Below are 18,230 nucleotides of genomic sequence, written 5' to 3' on the forward strand. Positions count from 1 at the left end.
CCATGTCTTTTTTTCCTTTCTCACAGTAAAATATCAAAAATTTAAGTAATAGCTTTGGTCATTAGTTATAAAATTAGGCTTGTATTGTTCTCTATAGATAATTTGGTAAATGCAATGGTGTACTGGTCTGTTGTTATAGAAAGCCAATTATATTGATTTTTTTATTTTAGGCACATGTTAAACAGACACATTGACATTTGGAAAAAGAAAATAATTGAGTTAATATATCCAATGTTTGCCCTAATATACATTTGTATAAATTTTTAGTGTTCAGTTTTAGCTCAATTTGTTATTGTACTATTTGTTTTTTGTAATTGTGATAAGTAGTGTTGGTCAAATATCTCACTATTCGATTCGACAGCTATTCTATCGAATAGGCTGATTTTGTTCGGGTGATTGAACATCGAATTCGAACACCATTAAAGTCACTGGGGGGGAAAGTCTGGTTCTTTGGGGACTGTGTAGAGCTTCCACAGCCTACAAATACGTTTAAAAAGACATGTCAAGACTCCCACAGCTCTGTAAAACACTCTGTACAACACTGTACAAGGCAAGAAAAAAATCAGAAAGGCTTTTTCCTGGCAAGGCCATTTTTTGGGGCGGTCAAGGTAGCATGCAAGATTTTATATAGGCCTCCGAGTAGAGGCAGAGAGGGCCCCGAGGGGGTTCCTCCGGTCCAGAAATTAGCCAGCAGGTTTTACCGCTCCGTTACAAGCCATACACAGGCTTCAGTGTAGAGGCAAAGGGCCCTGAGGGGGGTCTTCCAGTAAAAAAATTGGCCAGCTACACAGCTCTGTTACAAGTTATATAGGTCTCACAGTAGATAGAGGCAGAGGGCCCCGAGGGGGTTCCTCTGGTCCAAAAAAAAGCTGGTTACACAGCTCCATTACAAGTTATAGGCCTCAGAGACAAAGTAGAGGCAGACGGCCCCGAGAGAAAGGAGCTCTGTACAAAAATTAGCCAGTTACACAGCTCCATTACAAATTATATAGGTCTCAAAGTAGACAGAGGCAGAGGGCCCCGAGGGAGGTCCTCCGTACAAAAATTAGCCAGTTACACAGCTCCATTGCAAATTATAGACCACAGAGACAGAGTAGAGGTAGAAGGCTTATGAGGGGGAGGAGGAGAAGGAGATGCAGGAGGCTGTGGGAGTGCTCTTCCTGTCAAGGTGTCAGCAAACCGTGCAGCAGTTGCCGACTAATCAGTGCACTCTGCAGAGGGGGTGTTGATTGCCAATCCAAGCCTTATTCATTTTAATAAAAATGGATCGGTCGACATTTTCTGCGGAAAGGCGAATGCGCTTGTCACTCACTCCGTCCCCAGCTGCACTGAACACTCTTTCAGATAACACACTTGTGGCTAGGCAGCTAAGCATCTGAATGGCATGTCCTGCCAGCTCCAGCCACTGCTCAAGCTTAGATGCCCAGTAGCACAGTGGGTCCCGGCTTTGCAGGTTGCAGATGTCCCATGTATTGCTCAGGTATTCCTGCACCATGACTGAGTAGCGCTGCATAGTTTGGCTCAGATGACCTCTCCTGCTGCTGCCACCCATGCTGCTTAAAGTAGTTTGGCTGCCATGGCTGGTGTAACTGCCATGGGGATCATGCTGCTGCTGGCATACGGAAAGGCTGGGCACAAGTCACTTACAAGCACTTCTTGGTAGTGCTGCACTTTAGGCCCTGTAATGGGGCAAGATGAGTTGTTCTTGTAACGTGGATCAAAGAAATGTAGCAATCCAATCGTCGTCAGTGTTTTTTTTGTGCTGTATGCGTGGATCTTTGGCTATACACTCCTGCATAAAGGCTGTCATGTGGCTCAAAGTTCCCACAGCTGAGGGAATTCTGGACCCAGACTCTTGTGGGTTGAACAGCAGCTCCTCTGCCTGGTCTTGCCATCCACGGAACATGCCGCCTTGTGTTTGGGTGGATGGCTGCCATGTACCCTCCATATCCTCCTCTGCTCCTTCCTCCCCTTGTCCCATGCCTGCAATCTCTTCCTCATCCTCTTCCACCTCCTCATCTTCCTGGTTTTGCGGTACACTATGCCTAGTAGGCATGCATGTCCGAGATGATGTAAACGACATCTCTTCCTGCAGCGTCCAGTCTGTATCGTGTCCGAGCTAAACCATCATCTGTTCCAGCAGGCATATGATGGAGATGGTGTCATTGACACAGGCCTGATTCCTGCTGATTATCCTGGTCACCTCCTCCAAAGGTGCCAATACAGTGCACAAGTCCTCAATTTTCAGCCACTCCGCAGGTTTGAAGGAAGGTAATGTAGGTAAGCGTCTCAAACGAGCAGACTCCGCCATGTAATCCACCACTGCTTTCTGTTGTTCAGGGAGCTGCTGCAGCATGTATAAGGTGGAATTCTACATTCAATGGCCACATCAAAAATTAACCGGTGCACCGGCAGATTAAGGTTTTGCTATAAATCCACCAATCTGGCACTGGCTGTGTATGACCGGTGGAAATGCACTGACAACCTTCTGGCCTTCAGCAACAGTGGCTGGAGGCTGGGGTACATTGCAAGGAAGCATTGTGCTATGAGGTTCATGACGTGGGGCAGGCAAGGTACGTGTGTGTTTCCCAGAACACAGGGCTGCCAGAAGATTGGCCCTGTTGTCACACACGACCGTGCCTGGCTGGAGTCAGAGTTAGCCATAAGTTGTCCTGCTCCCGCAGGGCACTTACAATGGTTGCTCCCGTGTGGCTGAGGAAGCCAAGGCATCGCAACCTCAGGACTGTGTGGCAACGTCTGACTTGTGCACTGCAATAGCTGAGATCAGCTGTTGCTGGCAGGGAACAGATGCTGGTGGATGGGAGGTGCTGGGTCTGGGTCTCCATGGCAAAGTGTCCCAGGAGGAAGAGGTTGAGGCAGACAAGTCAAAAGAGGAGGTGGCAATGGAGATCGAGGAGGAGATTGCATAGCGATGTGCTCTGGGCAGAGCTAGGTATGCAAGCCTTCCTGCAGCCACCAAAGTTACCCAGTAAGCTGTGTAATAAATATATCTTCCCAGTCAGTGCTTGCTCGACCAACTGTCAGGTGCACCTTGCCAGAAACTGAGTGCTGCAGGGCCACGGACACATTGTTCTGCACGTGATCATGCAAAGCAGGAACACATTTTTGTGCAAAATACTGCCGCATGGACATTACGTACTGTGGGTTCACCCAGAGGAATGAGTAACGAAACGCATTGGAGTTCACCAGCCGGTAAGGGAGGAGCTCAAACGCAATCAACTGTGCAATTGCTGAATTGATTAGCTTTGTTTTTGGGTCATTTGGGCTATATTTCCTCTTGTGCTCCAGCATCTGGGGAATGGAAGGTTGGATGCTGCTAATGCTAACCACAGAAATATTGGACAATGAGGTAGAAGGTCTGGGGGATGGCAATGATGCCTGGTCTTGACTGCTAGAAATGTGACAAACACCAGCCGTTCTGCGTTGGAGCTCCTCCTCAAGGCTGGTGGAACCTGAAAACTGTAATGCTCAACTACGTCCCCCACTCAAATTGCTGGCAGCAGCACAGGGACCTTTGGTAGCAGAAGGAGGAAAGGCGGCTCAGGAAGACATAGCAGCTTGAGCTTGCCTCTGGGGCAAAGGTCGACGCACAGAGCTCTGTGATTTGCCCAGGTGACGCCGCCAGGTTACCGGTTGGTGGCTTTTTAAATGTGTGCTCATGCAAGTTGTTCCAAGTTTGCTTGGGTTTTTGCCTTGTTTCAACAGCTGAGCACACAGTTTGCAGATGGCAATAGTGTTGTCATCACTATGGATACTAAAAAATGCCCACATGGGCGAACATCCAACTGGGCCCAAAGGTGCCCTGGAGCTGGTGCTCGTGGTGGCAGTCCGCGGTTGTTGAGGCACACCTGTGGTGACAGCTGCCGACGATGGATGACTATGACTTGCCTCACTGGTACGTGAAGACTGCAAAGTGTTGGCAGCTTTTACCCTCTTCCTCCAACTCCCCCTTTGAGAGCGATCCGCAACCTCCGCCTCCTCTTCTTCCTCCTCCTCCTCTTCCTGCCTATGATGATCTCCTTGTTTACCCCATGTCAGATAATAGACATCATCATCATTAGAAGGAACAATTTCCCTGTATGTGCCGACAGGTAGCAGCGGCCTTTTGGAGCCAGCTTGAAGTGGCTCGTCTGGCTCGGAGTGTTGGGGTGAAAAGTAATAGGAGGGAAAGCCTGTGAACGGACTCTTCGACACATGACTCAAACAAGAGTACATCTTCAGAAAAGCGTCCTGCTCCGCCTCTCCACCCCCTTGGCGGGACTTCTTTACTTACTCATGAACATTCTGCCCTACATGAGACTTTCCAGCTGATGTACTCTAGCACTTTTCTTCAGCGGTGACGCTTGAAATATGCAGCACAGTATACAATTGTGAGGTTCGTCACTGCATCTGTCTGACTGTCTCTCGGTACAAGTGTGATGGTGTGCACGCCATCTGGGTACCCTGGCTCCCTGTATGTAACACACTGACTGACTACAGCACAGGAGCAATACAGTACAATATACAATTATCTATCTGACTAACAGTGAAACACTCTACCTATCTGAGTAGAGTAGATTACAGGACTGAAGCAATATAGTACAATAACGATCTGACTGACTAATAGTGAAACAGTCAAATTATCCAACTGCAGCGATTTAATTTTTATTTAACACTGCCAGCAGCACAGAGTGGTAGTGTCTGCTAGCAGATCTCTGTCACAAGTAGTAAATGGAGGCAAGCATCGGCTGCCTGCCACTACAAAGATGGAGGGGAGGATCCCTGCTCTTATTAGAGCACCCTAGGCATTATAGAGGAGGTCCCTAGGCACTGTGGGAACGCCGAATTCACACCTGCAAAACGCGTTTTTTGGGTCAGGTCTACCCAAATTCGAACAGCCATATTCGGGTTGAATATAAGGACGACCCGAATTCGAACACCAACACTAGTGATAAGTGTAGAGATTTTCAGACATCAAAGCCAGAGTAGTTTGACCATTGCAGTAATTCTTCCTGCTTACTAATAAAAGATAATAGATGACAACTACACAGGCAATGCATTGTTTTTAAGTCCAACCGCTCTCTAGTACTGGGTAATAAGTAAATTAGGCTGGTTCCATGTGCAAATATATATTTGCAAACTATATATGTCTAAAAATGTCTCACACTGATAAGATTGCATTGATATCAAGCATTATTTTTTACATAATAATCTTAAGTATATCTATCAGACTGTACTTTCCCCCTAAAGGTAAAGGTGAGTGGACTAGGGCTAGGGGTAAGTTTCATATTCATCTCTACCACGTGATCAAGACAAATTAGGACTCAGCTGATTTAGGTTCAGATTAATTAATTTTAAAATATAACGTAATACATTTGAAGTCAGGCAAGTAGGCTTAGAAGACTGTTAGGGATCCTTTGGATGGTCATATAGGGCATAGTGCCATAAAAAAAAAAAAATTGCTTTAGATAAAGGAAATCTGACAAAAAAAAAATATTCTGCTTTGTATTAAAATGTATAGTATTACAGCATTGTCCAGCTATGTTAATAAAATAACTTGTGTATTTTCAATGTTTTCCATAATTACTATAACTTTTTTCAGTGCCTTTTAACTAATAGTTTGCATATTTTTCCTAAATATGGGCAATATTTATTAGCAGAATTTAACACCCCCCTCCACTCCCATAGACGTCAGTGGGACACACTAGTAGAGTTGCATTTGCTGAATTTCCAGACAGAATTAGCCAAACCAATGATGACTTGAATCTAGGCAAATTCACCCATTTCTACCTAGAACCTGCACTCTTTGTGCAGTAAAATGTAGCAGCAAAATAATAATAATGTTTTTTTTCTCTCTTATTCTTTAAGCATTTACACAGTTAAAAAGGGAGCACTGGACCCACCATCAGATTACTGACTGGTTCAGGAATTCTATTACCCAGTGGTAATGTTTCTATGCCACATATTCAAAGGGATGAACATAAGGAAACATTTCAGTGCTAATCCTTTTTCTGAATGTTGAGATTTACCTGTAAACATTTTTAAGGAATACTTAAACAAAACAATGTTTAAATATCTGCCTGAAGTTTGGCAGTTCATTTTCAAATAAGAATTTATAAAAGAATGCAGGAACAAGATAATGACTACAATATATCTACTAAAAGGAGACTATTGCTTATAAATTGCTAAATACACAAACAATGATAGATCTGTGTGAGGTTTAAAACTGAACTTCAGGCAGATATAAAAAACAGGGATCAATGCATTTATGTGTTTTAAATGCAGCTAGCGTACACTATTGAATTTTTCTTTATATTAGATTCTTGTCATTAAAATGGAAGAGAGCGGGTAAGCTCCAAGAGCCTGCCAGACTTTGCTACAGGTACACATATTGTAAGGAGAAGAGATCATGAGTGAGTATATAGGTGACCCAATGAATGTTTTTATTATTAACTCATATTCATATAGCCTATTTTATATCATAATATGCAGCGCCTAGTCATTGTCCCTAATAATGGCTCACTTTCTAATGTCCTAATAGTTATATGTCATCAACACAGTTTAAGGCCAATTTTGAGGGAAAGCCAATTAATCTAACTGCATATTTTTTGGATGTGGAAAGAAATCCACTCTAACATGGGGAGAACATAAACTCTTTGCAAATAGTATCCTGGTTGAGATTTGAACGTTAGACTTGGCACTGCAAAGGTGAGAGTGCTAGATATTGAGCCAGCCGTTCTGTCCTAATATTGCTACTACTTTACTGTTCAATACTGTCTTTTACTGTCTCCATAAACACACCCTTTCCTTCAATTCCGGAGACAATGCTCTGCTTGCTAATAGAAATTGTGCATTCAGTTGTGGAATGTGGTACATTAAAGTTATCTCCCTATAGGAAGTTTGGGATTTCCAAATTTGGAGGGTTGAATATTTTTTAAAAGTTTTGTCGTTTCACTTTTTAGAATAGTACTTATCTCTACTGGCCAGACATTATAAAGGCTGACCCTAATGAAGTCCTGTCCATGATATGATGAAAGGCGGTTTCAAGTCGATCCATATTAGAGGTGCTTAGAACATGAAAATTAGGCTCAAATTGAATAGGCACAGTTAAGAAATCCAACTGGTTCTTGAAATTTCAAGTAGGAATTTTTATATATATATATAATATATATATATATTTTTTTTAATGAGCCATTCTATATTTGTCATTAAGTACTGCTAAGCCAATTAACCCATTGGATTGCAATGACATCTGTCATTGTCCAACAGTCTACTATACTTGTCAATGACAGGTACACTAAAGTTTAATTGGAAAGTTGGACTGCTCAAATTTGAGGTTGGAACACTTCTCTAAAAAATTGCACGTTTGCAGGAGCCATCGCAAGTGAGAAGAGGTCTCAGCAAAGGCCTTTTGTGATTGCTAAGTATAATCTTGTTTTATTGGTGTATATACACAAAGTGGTGATCATCATCCATCACCATGATTAGGTGATGAAATTGGGATTCCTCTGAACTAAGCACTGCAGTCATTGTCCGTGTGAGAGAGATCTAAATATTAGGAGCTACCCAGAAGAAAGGTGATCAGATTGGAAAGCTATACACAATTTTTGGAACATATATGGCATTTTTTGGTGTAAGCTCCATGGTGGTATGTTCTTCTGATGAAGCCTGATGGCGAAACGCATAAAGGACAGAAATGTGTAAGGACATTAACTGATGTACATTTAATGGATGATTAGTATAATTATGCTTTTAAACAATGAGTGATTGTACAATTTTTTACATATTTATAGTGGATGTAAAGAAATAATTATGACATTTTATAAATACTTATAGTCTTCTGCTTACCTAAAAATCCCAAATTTAAAGAGAGCATTTGAAACATTTACACGGATGTGGTACCAAAAGTATATTTCCAACTTATACAGTGAATAACGTCTGCTCCAAAAAAAGACACACTCTCTCTCTTGTGCAGTAGCAACCCCCTATACCTCTGGGTATAATGCATGTAAAAATATTCTACTGAAAGTTTGTGCATCCAGCTAATTAATAGGAAGCCCTGGTTAAATTTTGTAACAATGTACTAAGATATTAGCTAAAGTACAAAGTACAAAGTAAAGTGTATAGAAAAGTACAACATGCTTAACAGGTGAAAAGGTGAAAAACAAGCACAGAAAAACAAAACAAACTGTTTTTTTTTGGACCAGTAACAATATCATACCAGTACGTAAGAATTGGTTGAAATATTTTACTTTCATTTATTTTGAAGAGGTCTACAGATCATACTATGTCAACAGACTAGAACATCAAAGAAATAAATTTATAGAACAAAATGATAAAAAAACTGAAGACATGGAGTATTTTATTAATTAGATAACATAACATGATGTCACTGAGTTCAGATACAAGTACACTCAGGACATGACAATGTTGAGAATTTGTCTGTGAGGGCCTGACACAGAGCATTGTAAAAACCTTTTGATCTTACTTGCAATAAATGGTAACAAAACTTTATATATGTTTCAAATGCTATTTGTTTAGAAATGACAGAAAGACTTTTTGGTTGTTGAAGTGGAACCATCTTTTAAAATCACCTTTTAATGGATGCAAATTACAGCATTTACCTATTACAAACCTAAACTTAAGTTCAAAATAAACATGAAAACTATTACTTCTAAGTTGTTTAATGGATTTAAGATATTCACTATTTCCTAATTCAGTGCAAAGTGAATAAAGCCCTTGATTTCACATGTGTGATGCTAGAATTGATCTTTTTTATTATTTTCATTGGCGGTAGACTGAATGAGTGCTGTGCAGACACACATACAGACACACAGAGGGTTCTGTTTAATAAATAGTGGAGGGGGAGGATGAGTAGGTGGCACCTGGATGTGCTCCCCTCAATAGAAGAGTAGTGGTTCTCCCCACTAGTTCATTCATTGATCCACATTGGGGGCCCACTGTATGCATGCAAGGTTTTTGCTCAAGATGATGACAACCATTCAGCTGAAGCAACAATTATCTAGCATGGGTATGTAGCTTAGGTCATTTGATAGAACAACCTGCACCCACCTCATCTTTCCTCTAACACCCAATCCCTAAACACTGTCATGTTAGAGAGGAGAGCAAAACAATCAGGACAATGAAAGATGCAACTTACACAAGGTTTGGACTTGTGAATCACAACTGCACTCCACAACAATCTTCACTGTATTCAACTTTGGGAATTTGGTGGAGATATACACAGTAGAATGAGGGAGTCATTCAGAGCAAAGTGACAGGATCTATTATATAAACTAGGCAGCTTAGATTATACGATTTCATATAGAATTGTAGGTGTTACCATAACTAAAGACTAAATATAGTTGATTGTATATTACTTATTGTTTACAATCAAGTCCCTTAAAAGCTTTTTAACTTATGACATGTTTGCAATATTTTAATTTGCTGTACAAATGTTTAACTTGTCATATTGTTCGCAATATTTTTAACAGTAAACAAAAACCTAGTGTAAATAAATGTATATATATATATATATATATATATATATATATATATATATACACACACACACACAATTTTTTAAATGAAGCAGTGATTGCAAAGCACAGTTAATCAATTAATCTATCTGCATGCAAAGCCCTAAACAAGTTAGTGAATGTATCTTAATGTAACACTGCACAATATAAGCATCAACTGTTTTATCCTCAGGTTTTCATAAGGTAAACACAAATAAACAACTTAGCCTTGTAAATAAAATGCTCTTAAAAAAGCAAGGAAGCCAGAAGAATAAAGCAATATATTTGCAAAAGTTGCAGAAGGACATGTACAAACTAATAAATTAAACTTGTCTCCTTGCCTTGCTTCTGCTGAGAGGTTATTTTAAGTTTAGCAATGTCTTGAGAGTATATCACAAAAAATAATAAACTATTTGGATTCTGGAATTAATAAGATGGCACTACGCATTTATTTATTTTCCCCTTAGCAAAAGACTATAGTACACAAGTTTGCAGGTTCCATTATAGGGGTCCTTTCTTCTGGTTTAGAGCTAAAAAAGGACCCAGAGATAAGATTTCCGAAGCCTGAGAGGAAAACCCGAGACCAATGACCAAACTCCTCACACCTGTCACTGTGGCGGGGATATGCAAATATATCTAATAGCTAATGTGTTTTTTTTGGCCAACAAACTTGGAAATGCAAAAGGGTCACAGATTTTTAATGTTCTGTCATTACAGAAATACATGGGAGATACATTTGCTGGTCTATATTTTAAAAATGATAGCTGTCTGGCTAGGAAACTTAGGAGAGAATGTATGCTGATCAAGTGAAGAGGACTTTAAGGAAGTCAGAATACTACTAAGCATTGAAGACGAAAGATTACAAAATAACCACGCCACTGGTATTTTAGGAGAGGTCAGCAAATTTGGCCTCCATGTTGTTGTCCTGAAAGATTTCTGTACAGGTTATGGGATTCTGTTTCTTTTTTTCTTTCCTTTCCGTTAACCCTTTTTTACTCTCCATTCTGCCACCACCACTTTTCCTCTTTACCCCTTTTCTTTTTTTTCTTCCCTATTTTTTTACTTTCTTCTGATTCAATGCAATCACTATTAAATTTTATTATTATTATTATTATTATAGCAAATAATAATTTTTCAGGGAGGTTTTTTCAAGGAAGAAGGATATTTATTATTTATTGCTTTATATGTTTATTATTCACCAATTTTCCTACCACTGATGGTGATAAAATATAGGGAGAGAATAGTCACATATACAGTTTTACAGTCCCTTAAGATCTGTGTTGTATAATACTAAAGGGCTATGTTCAGACTTGCTTCTGAAAAAGCTATTAAATGCTTCTGGAAGCCCACACTGCACAGCTAGGCTTTCAGGAACATTTTCAGGCAAAAAAAGCTTGTGTTTGCAAAAGCGTGTACAGGTTTTGTAGGGGCTTGCAAGTCTATGGAAATGTTTGGACAGCTACATGGAGCTTCTGAACAAGGGCTTGAAAAAGCCTAAAGCCTGCAAAAGCCTGTGCAAAAAACAGACCTACTCATTTTAATTTAAACTATTTTTACAAGGCTTTGGTAAGCATTTGCAGGCTGTACGCAGTTGCCTGCATTTGCAGGCAGTAAACACGCTTAAAGAAGCCTGAAAAATGTAGGTATCCAAAGATATCAGGTGAGTGCCGCTAGATATTTACTATTACTATAAGTATATTGATCAAGTCTGGGGTCTGTACAAGTATACTACTTTGGGTAAGTGAGTACATATAAACAATTAAACAATATGATTAGCAGGCCAATAGCATTTTTGTAATAGAAGAATGTAGCAATTGCAGACTCCATGTTTCTGTATAGGTTATGAGATTAATTTATTACAGGATTTATCATTATTGTAGCCAAAACAAATTAACTGGGATATACTATATATATATATATATATATATATATATACACACACATATATACACACACACATACAGGTATTCCCTGGGTTACATACGAGATAGGGACTATAGGTTTGTTCTTAAGTTGAGCTTGTATAAAAGTCGGAACATGTACATTAATTTCATTATTACAATTAGGACAGATGTTTGTATCAACATATTATTAGGCAACCTGGTGTCAGTTACTGTATAAAATCCTCACCATGATTTAATCACGAAGCAAAAAAAAAAAACAGACATTTATTACTTCTGGAGCAAGCTGTGCTTTGGCAAAAAGGAACAACTGCAGAGTTTTTCTTGGTCATTAACCTCCCCAGTGGTAGTCACACTTAGAATAGTTAAAAAAATAAACACTTACTTGGTGCCATTGGCGTAAGACAATACATTGTCTTTCATGAAAATGTATTTTACAGTATAATATAATAGTATGAGTATAATAAAGTTTGAAACCCAAAAAGTTTATTAAATTAATTTTTTATTTTTTTTTAAATTTATTATTTTGACATGATTTTGTGTTTCAAACTTTATTATACTCACACTATTAAATTTTACTGTAAAATTTTCATGAAAAACAAGGTACCACTTTTAGACAGAAATGAACCACTAACAGGTTAAAGAGCTCAGTCTCAGATGTGTTTAGCAAAAGATTTCATCTGCAAGACATGCAATCCGCCACCCCCCTCCCCCCTTCAAGGCCCCATTCTGCACACCAACGAGCAGGGAAGCCTGTTTGTATATAGGAGTCGTGTGTATGTCAGATGTCCTTATCTCGAGGAGACTGTGTGTGTGTGTGTTTATTAAAATCACATTTTGGTTTATGATCTGAATATTATCTCAATAAAATTTGATGTAAAATAGAACTATATTTGCCCCTTTTTGTTTTTATAAATGGGGTCCATATATTCACCTAGTATTTTTCTGGGTTTGGAATCTTCAGTCATTCTGTTTGGGCAGGCCAGAATGGCATTAATTCATTCCAGCGCTGAGCTGAGAATGTTATTTCTGCATAAGGGTCCTGTCTGCTAGTAACATTTTTGTTTTTTAGTTTTATATCCAGTAAAAAATAAATAATCACATAATATATTTCCCCCTATTGCTTGTTTTCTCTTTGTGTTCTGGTGCTTTAGATATACCACATTCTGTCCTCTTGTCCAAACCCTTCTAGATAGATAGATGGATAGATAGATAGATAGATAGATAGATAGATAGATAGATAGATAGATAGATAGATAGATAGATATTCAGTCCTATTTTTTGCAATAAAAAGTACAGCACATTATATTTAACAGCCAGGTGTTTTAAGGAAATAACTATTAGATAACATCTGGCTGAGAAGGATGTTTTCTAGTCCTGTTATACAATAAATAGCGGTTTCACAGTTTCATCTGAAGGGGACAGACAGTGACTAGAATAATAATGCAGTCAGTCTGCTTCTGTCACGCTTCAAAAGATTTTTTAATAATGGATGTCACAGTAATCAATTTATTTGAATTTTGTTTTTCAATGTAATGTCCTTTATGGTCATATCAGCATGCTAGTCAAAGCATACTTCAAAGCCAACACACTACAGTACATTAATGCAGAAACAAAAAATAAAATAAAGCATTTTGCAGTGATAAAAACAAAAACAAAAAATGAGCGAACAATTATTGCATTGGGTGTTTGTTATAAATATAAAAAAATTCTATATTTAAAGTAGCTGTGGTGAAGGATTTTTCCTTTTGACCTACCCATTTAAACCTGTCTCTGAAAGCCTTCTGATGTCTCTGTGTCTTCAGCATAAACTTACCATTACGAACAATGCAGTGCCATTTAGCAGTGAATCATACACACTTAGCAACGTTGACTCTGCTCATGGAAACTGACTTAATATTATTTATGTTTTCTTCAGATTTCTATTTATTATTTGCTGTTTATTGTATTCATATAATAAGTATCTAATGATTAGGTAAGGGATTGTAAGTACTTATATTACTAGAATTAGAGCGTATGACAACCTACATTTCATGTTTTAGCTAAAAAATTGTACCTGTTCCCTTTTTTGAATGTAGCGCACCACAAGGCAATATTGAAATGCCCCTCTTTGTTGTAAAACTGATACCCAGTGGTCCACTGATTTTCAAAAGAAAACATTCCCCTCCTGTTGAATTAAACTGTTATATGTTACTTCAATGGTTATAAAGAACTCTGTATTTAAGAGCTTTTTTGTGTTTTTTTATATATATTAACAAGGACAACATGTCATGTCTAAACTGATAAAAGCATCTGGGCATCCTTTGTAACCATGGGGACATGTGCTGGAGAGCTTTAGTAGCAGTGGGTATCTATTATTATTATGATTTGTAAATAGTATTTATATAGAACCAACATATTATGCAGCGCTGTACATTAAATAGGGGTTGTAAATGACAGACGAATACAGACAGTGACACAGGAGGAGAGCACTCTGCCCCGAAGAGCTTACAATCTAGGAGGTGGAGAAAGTAACACATAATAGGAAGGGGATATGGAATGATGGGAAGTAGTGAGGGTTTAAATAGACAGAAGAAGTTGGGTAGGCATGTTTGAAAAGATGGGTTTTGAGTGATCTTTTAAATGGGCAGAGAGTAGGAGCAAGCTAAATAGGATGTAGAAAACAATTCCAGAGAGTTGGGGCAGCTCTAGAAAAGTAAAGGTAAACTGTCCCACCTGGCCCCATCCAGACCTTTTCTAACACACTGCAGCAGTTCACTCAGTTACCATTGTCACCTTTAAACAAAGCTGGTGGAGGAGGTATTCCTTTGTGTCTTTGCCATTTTATGCAGAGCCCACCAAAGCTCAAGAGTAGTAGAAAACTTCCTCAGCTGACATGCACCAGCACCAGCACCATGCGCTGTCACAGAACATGTGGGTCCCGTGTTGACAGTGGTGTGGATATAACTGGAAACATTTTTTTTTTCATTTGATCTGCAGGCAGTGTGAGAGAGGTAGCGAGAGCAGAGCACAGAGCAGGGACAACCCATTTCTAATAAATAGGCTGCTCTACTAGAAAACAAATATTTTGTACTTTTTGTGTACTGTTTTATTCTGCTATAAATTCTCTGTTCTCCACCTCTTCAATCCATATGCCATGCTGCACATTCCCTATTTTATTGGCTTCACACTCTGTATGCCATGTTGTATATCCCCTGTTCCATATCTCCTTTCTTTCTGTATGCCACACTGTATGTTCCCTATTCCGCACCTCCTTATTCTCAATGCCATAGTCCAAATGCCATGTGATAACTTCCATACTGTGCCATATGCATTACCTATTCTGCAATACCTCATTGAATTATTCTATCCTCCCTGTTGAACATGTTATTTTACACACTGCCTCTTTTGATACACTACACTGCACAACCCTGTTCCTCCCAGGTCTTATTCTATGTTCACTAAACAGTACATTCTTTACTTTACATCTACATTACAGTGAAATTTTAGGTCACTGTCTGTCACAAAAAAATTGATAGGTTTTTAACAAGCTGATCTTAGTGTCACAATGCTAGGCTAGTAACAGTGTCATTTTAAAGGATTACTGCACTATAATCAATGCCCATGAATATATTTCGCCTGGGTAAATAAGAATCACCCTTCACAGATCAATTTGTACATATCACCACCATGTCCTCTGCAGCCCTTTATCCCCTGTTATTAGCATGTTGTTCTTTTTTGTGATCAACTATCTACAGGTGGAGAATCCAGAATACAATACACTTTTGAAACATCAGATGATATTTTATGAGTGCTGGGGAGACTATCTTCACAGTCACAGCTGGGAGTTGCCATAGTTGAGATGGTTCAGGTGAATGTATTGCAGGTAAACTTTCCTATGTTTGGGAATGGGCATGATAAAATAAAATGCAATTACTTTAGAAAGATATAAGTATATAGACAATACATATAACAAATAAAAACATTTTTTAATAATAAATACTTCTATATTTTTCAAAATAGTTATATTGATTCAACATATTTCAGTGTGTTACATAAAATCTATTTTGAGGTCAGCTTTTGACATGAACAGAATTATATAAGAAATTACCGGTACTGTACAAGGACAAGTTATGTTGCAGCATGAACTGTATAAAAAAATATCTAGAGCAACAAGTACAATTGTATCAACTGTGACAGTTTGCAGAAGCTTTATAGATAGCCTAGTAAGCTTTTATACTGCATACAGACTGATTGATATTAATAAATGTGGTTGTGTCTCATTTTAGCATAATATATTGCACTGTGATATTTTACTTTACAAAGGTAATACTCTAGGGAAATGTGACTTCTCTAGAGCTTTGGCTGAAAATTGACATTCAAATGTTCTCAATTTTCAGCATAAATGCCTCTTGATATTATAGTTACATTTGTCTAGAAATTGCCTCATTCTGTAATTAAATATAGAATGAGCAGGTCCATACTAATAAGATTGTCCTCTCTTCCAAAGAACCTCTGGCCTGCTGGGTATGATTAGAAAAAAAATCTAGAAATTCTTACAACTAGGGGGTGGTAGGTAGAAATGAAGTGCTATCACACACACTGTAATGTTAGAGGTTTGGGTGTGGAGAGCAGTTTCCCATTATCCCTGTGGTATGATCTGTCCTCTTTAGGGCATGCAGCCATTGGACGATGGCATCTGGAAGAACAGCAGTCATTAACAAATACCCGCAGCTGGGCAAAAGACACAAAACTTTTGATGCAGAACTGTAGAAGTTCAGATACAACAGTAGTTAAACTAAAAAGCTGACGAACAAATAATTTTGTCAAATAACAAAAAAAAAAGGCAATACATTGAAGTTGTCAGAACTAACTACTAATATTTTGAAAACTGCTACTACAGGAGATATGTTCACAAGTCACATCAATATTGAGAAAGAATTCTAAATTTCTCTGCCTACCAATTACATTCTTTCAACTCCAGTTTGAAGCCTTCGTTGAATAAGGACAAAGCTAAGTTCACACTAGCGTTTTTCGCTGGTGCCTAACTGCATTATGCCGTCCATCTTAAAAATGTAATTTAAAAAGCTTTTCAGACACTAAATGCAGCATACAAGAACAATTACCACCCCAACTACATATGAAGATTATATAATTTCATAAAGAAGTTAAAGAAATTAAAAAAAAAAAACTTTTGTTGATGTCTGAAAAAGTCCAGCAGTTACTGCCTGTTACTTCTCCTGGGCACCTAATGCTAATCACATGGCATCTGAGAATAGCAAATGACATTCGTTTTTTGATTATCAGTCTGAACATAGCCTAAAAGTGTGGGTTAATTTATTAGCTTTTAATAGATTTACAGATACTATAATACCTGGCTCTTTCAGATGCAATTTTGATAGAAGTTTGATTAAACCATGCAACATGCTGATAAGAACTTCTAGTATGGTATAGAAACAAATTAGACCTATGACTTCTTGATAAACGTTTCAAAATGGCTCATATAAAATATGGCTGCCATAAAAACATATCTTATTCTAAGTTTAAATTGAGAAAGTATTAGAAACCCCTTCTTTTCTGGGGTATTTTTTATCCCCGTAGTGTTGGAGAGATTCCTCTTCATTTTCTGGCCTGCTGACAATGATTTACCAGATAGGAAGAGAGGGGAACTTTCGAAAATTGAAACAGATTATAATAAAAAATGCTTTTTTTTAGCAGAGTAAGGGAAGACGAGAACCTGTGTCAGATTTGAATTCCTGTTGCAGTTTTCCCCAACTTTATGTCTGATGAAATTCCTATTAGCAAGATGAGAAGCTATTAGAAATATTTTTCCAGATAGCAATAAAAAACAAAAAAATGTTGCCAAAACTAGAAACGTGTTTTTAGCTTGATGTACACTTTTAGAAAACAAAGAATTTCTTTATGCATTCCTTATCTAGGAAATATAAAAGTGAATAAAAAAATAAATATAAATAATATATATAAAACTGCTTACCGGGCGTAAAATTGTATTGTGCAGAAAACCCAAGAGATTCTAGTTCACCATCAGCAAAAAATTTAATCCACAAGAATCTTCCACTTGATTTTATAAAAGGAGGCCTTTGTTGTCCACAATAACGCCCAATAATTGGAGAAAAGCCAAATGGTCCATCTCTAACTTCAATATGATCAAATTTACATTCCCATGAAGATTCTATGGCATACTTGTCATCAAAATGGAGTTCAATGCATTGTCTGGGGGCAGCTAAAAGACAAAAAACAATATTTCAAAACAATATTATTACAATTTGATTTACAAACTTAAGCAAATATTAAAACAGACATTTTACAAGTAATAAATACAAAATTTTACAATAATGTTTTATCTGAACTTAATTATTTCAGTTAGGATAAAAGTCACATGTAAATTCTAATTTTTGTTTCTTTTGTGCTTGTGAGCTGCAGCAACACCTGCATGATGAATTTTGCAAAGCCCTTCACACTGCCTAATAACAATTTCCTCTAATCAAAGAAAATATATGGGTGAGGATTCAGTGTTGCATCAAACTGCTTTGATTGTAATGGCTGAATGTTGTCCACAACCCACAAAGACACGCTTTATTTCCTTCTACATCTTTGTTGAATATATTTTTTTCCTTTTCAAAGCAGAGCACTCAAAGGACAGAAAATTGGTAAATATCTTGTAATTTTAGAAAGCTACCAAGTATTTTTTTTAAGCTGCACATTTAAGTATATTGAAAAATCCTTTTTATTAACCTTACTATGTTAAGGTTTATATGAGGTTTTAGTAATTGAGTTTATCTATGCTTTACATATTAATGCATACTTTAAT

General features: G+C 37.9%; 1 protein-coding gene across 2 annotated transcripts in view; it reads right to left on the reverse strand.

Annotated features, from left to right (window-relative positions):
- NETO1 (neuropilin and tolloid like 1) overlaps positions 1-18,230 on the reverse strand; it is an 81,516-nt gene that overhangs the window by 41,087 nt on the left and 22,199 nt on the right. For both annotated transcript variants that reach the window (XM_072411508.1, XM_072411507.1), the window contains exon 4: positions 17,394-17,642. In XM_072411508.1, coding sequence (XP_072267609.1) covers positions 17,394-17,642 — 249 coding nt within the window. The remainder of the gene's footprint in view (positions 1-17,393; positions 17,643-18,230) is intronic.

This window comes from Pyxicephalus adspersus, chromosome 5, assembly GCF_032062135.1.
Source record: "Pyxicephalus adspersus chromosome 5, UCB_Pads_2.0, whole genome shotgun sequence".
In the NCBI taxonomy this organism is placed as follows: Eukaryota; Metazoa; Chordata; class Amphibia; order Anura; family Pyxicephalidae; genus Pyxicephalus; species Pyxicephalus adspersus.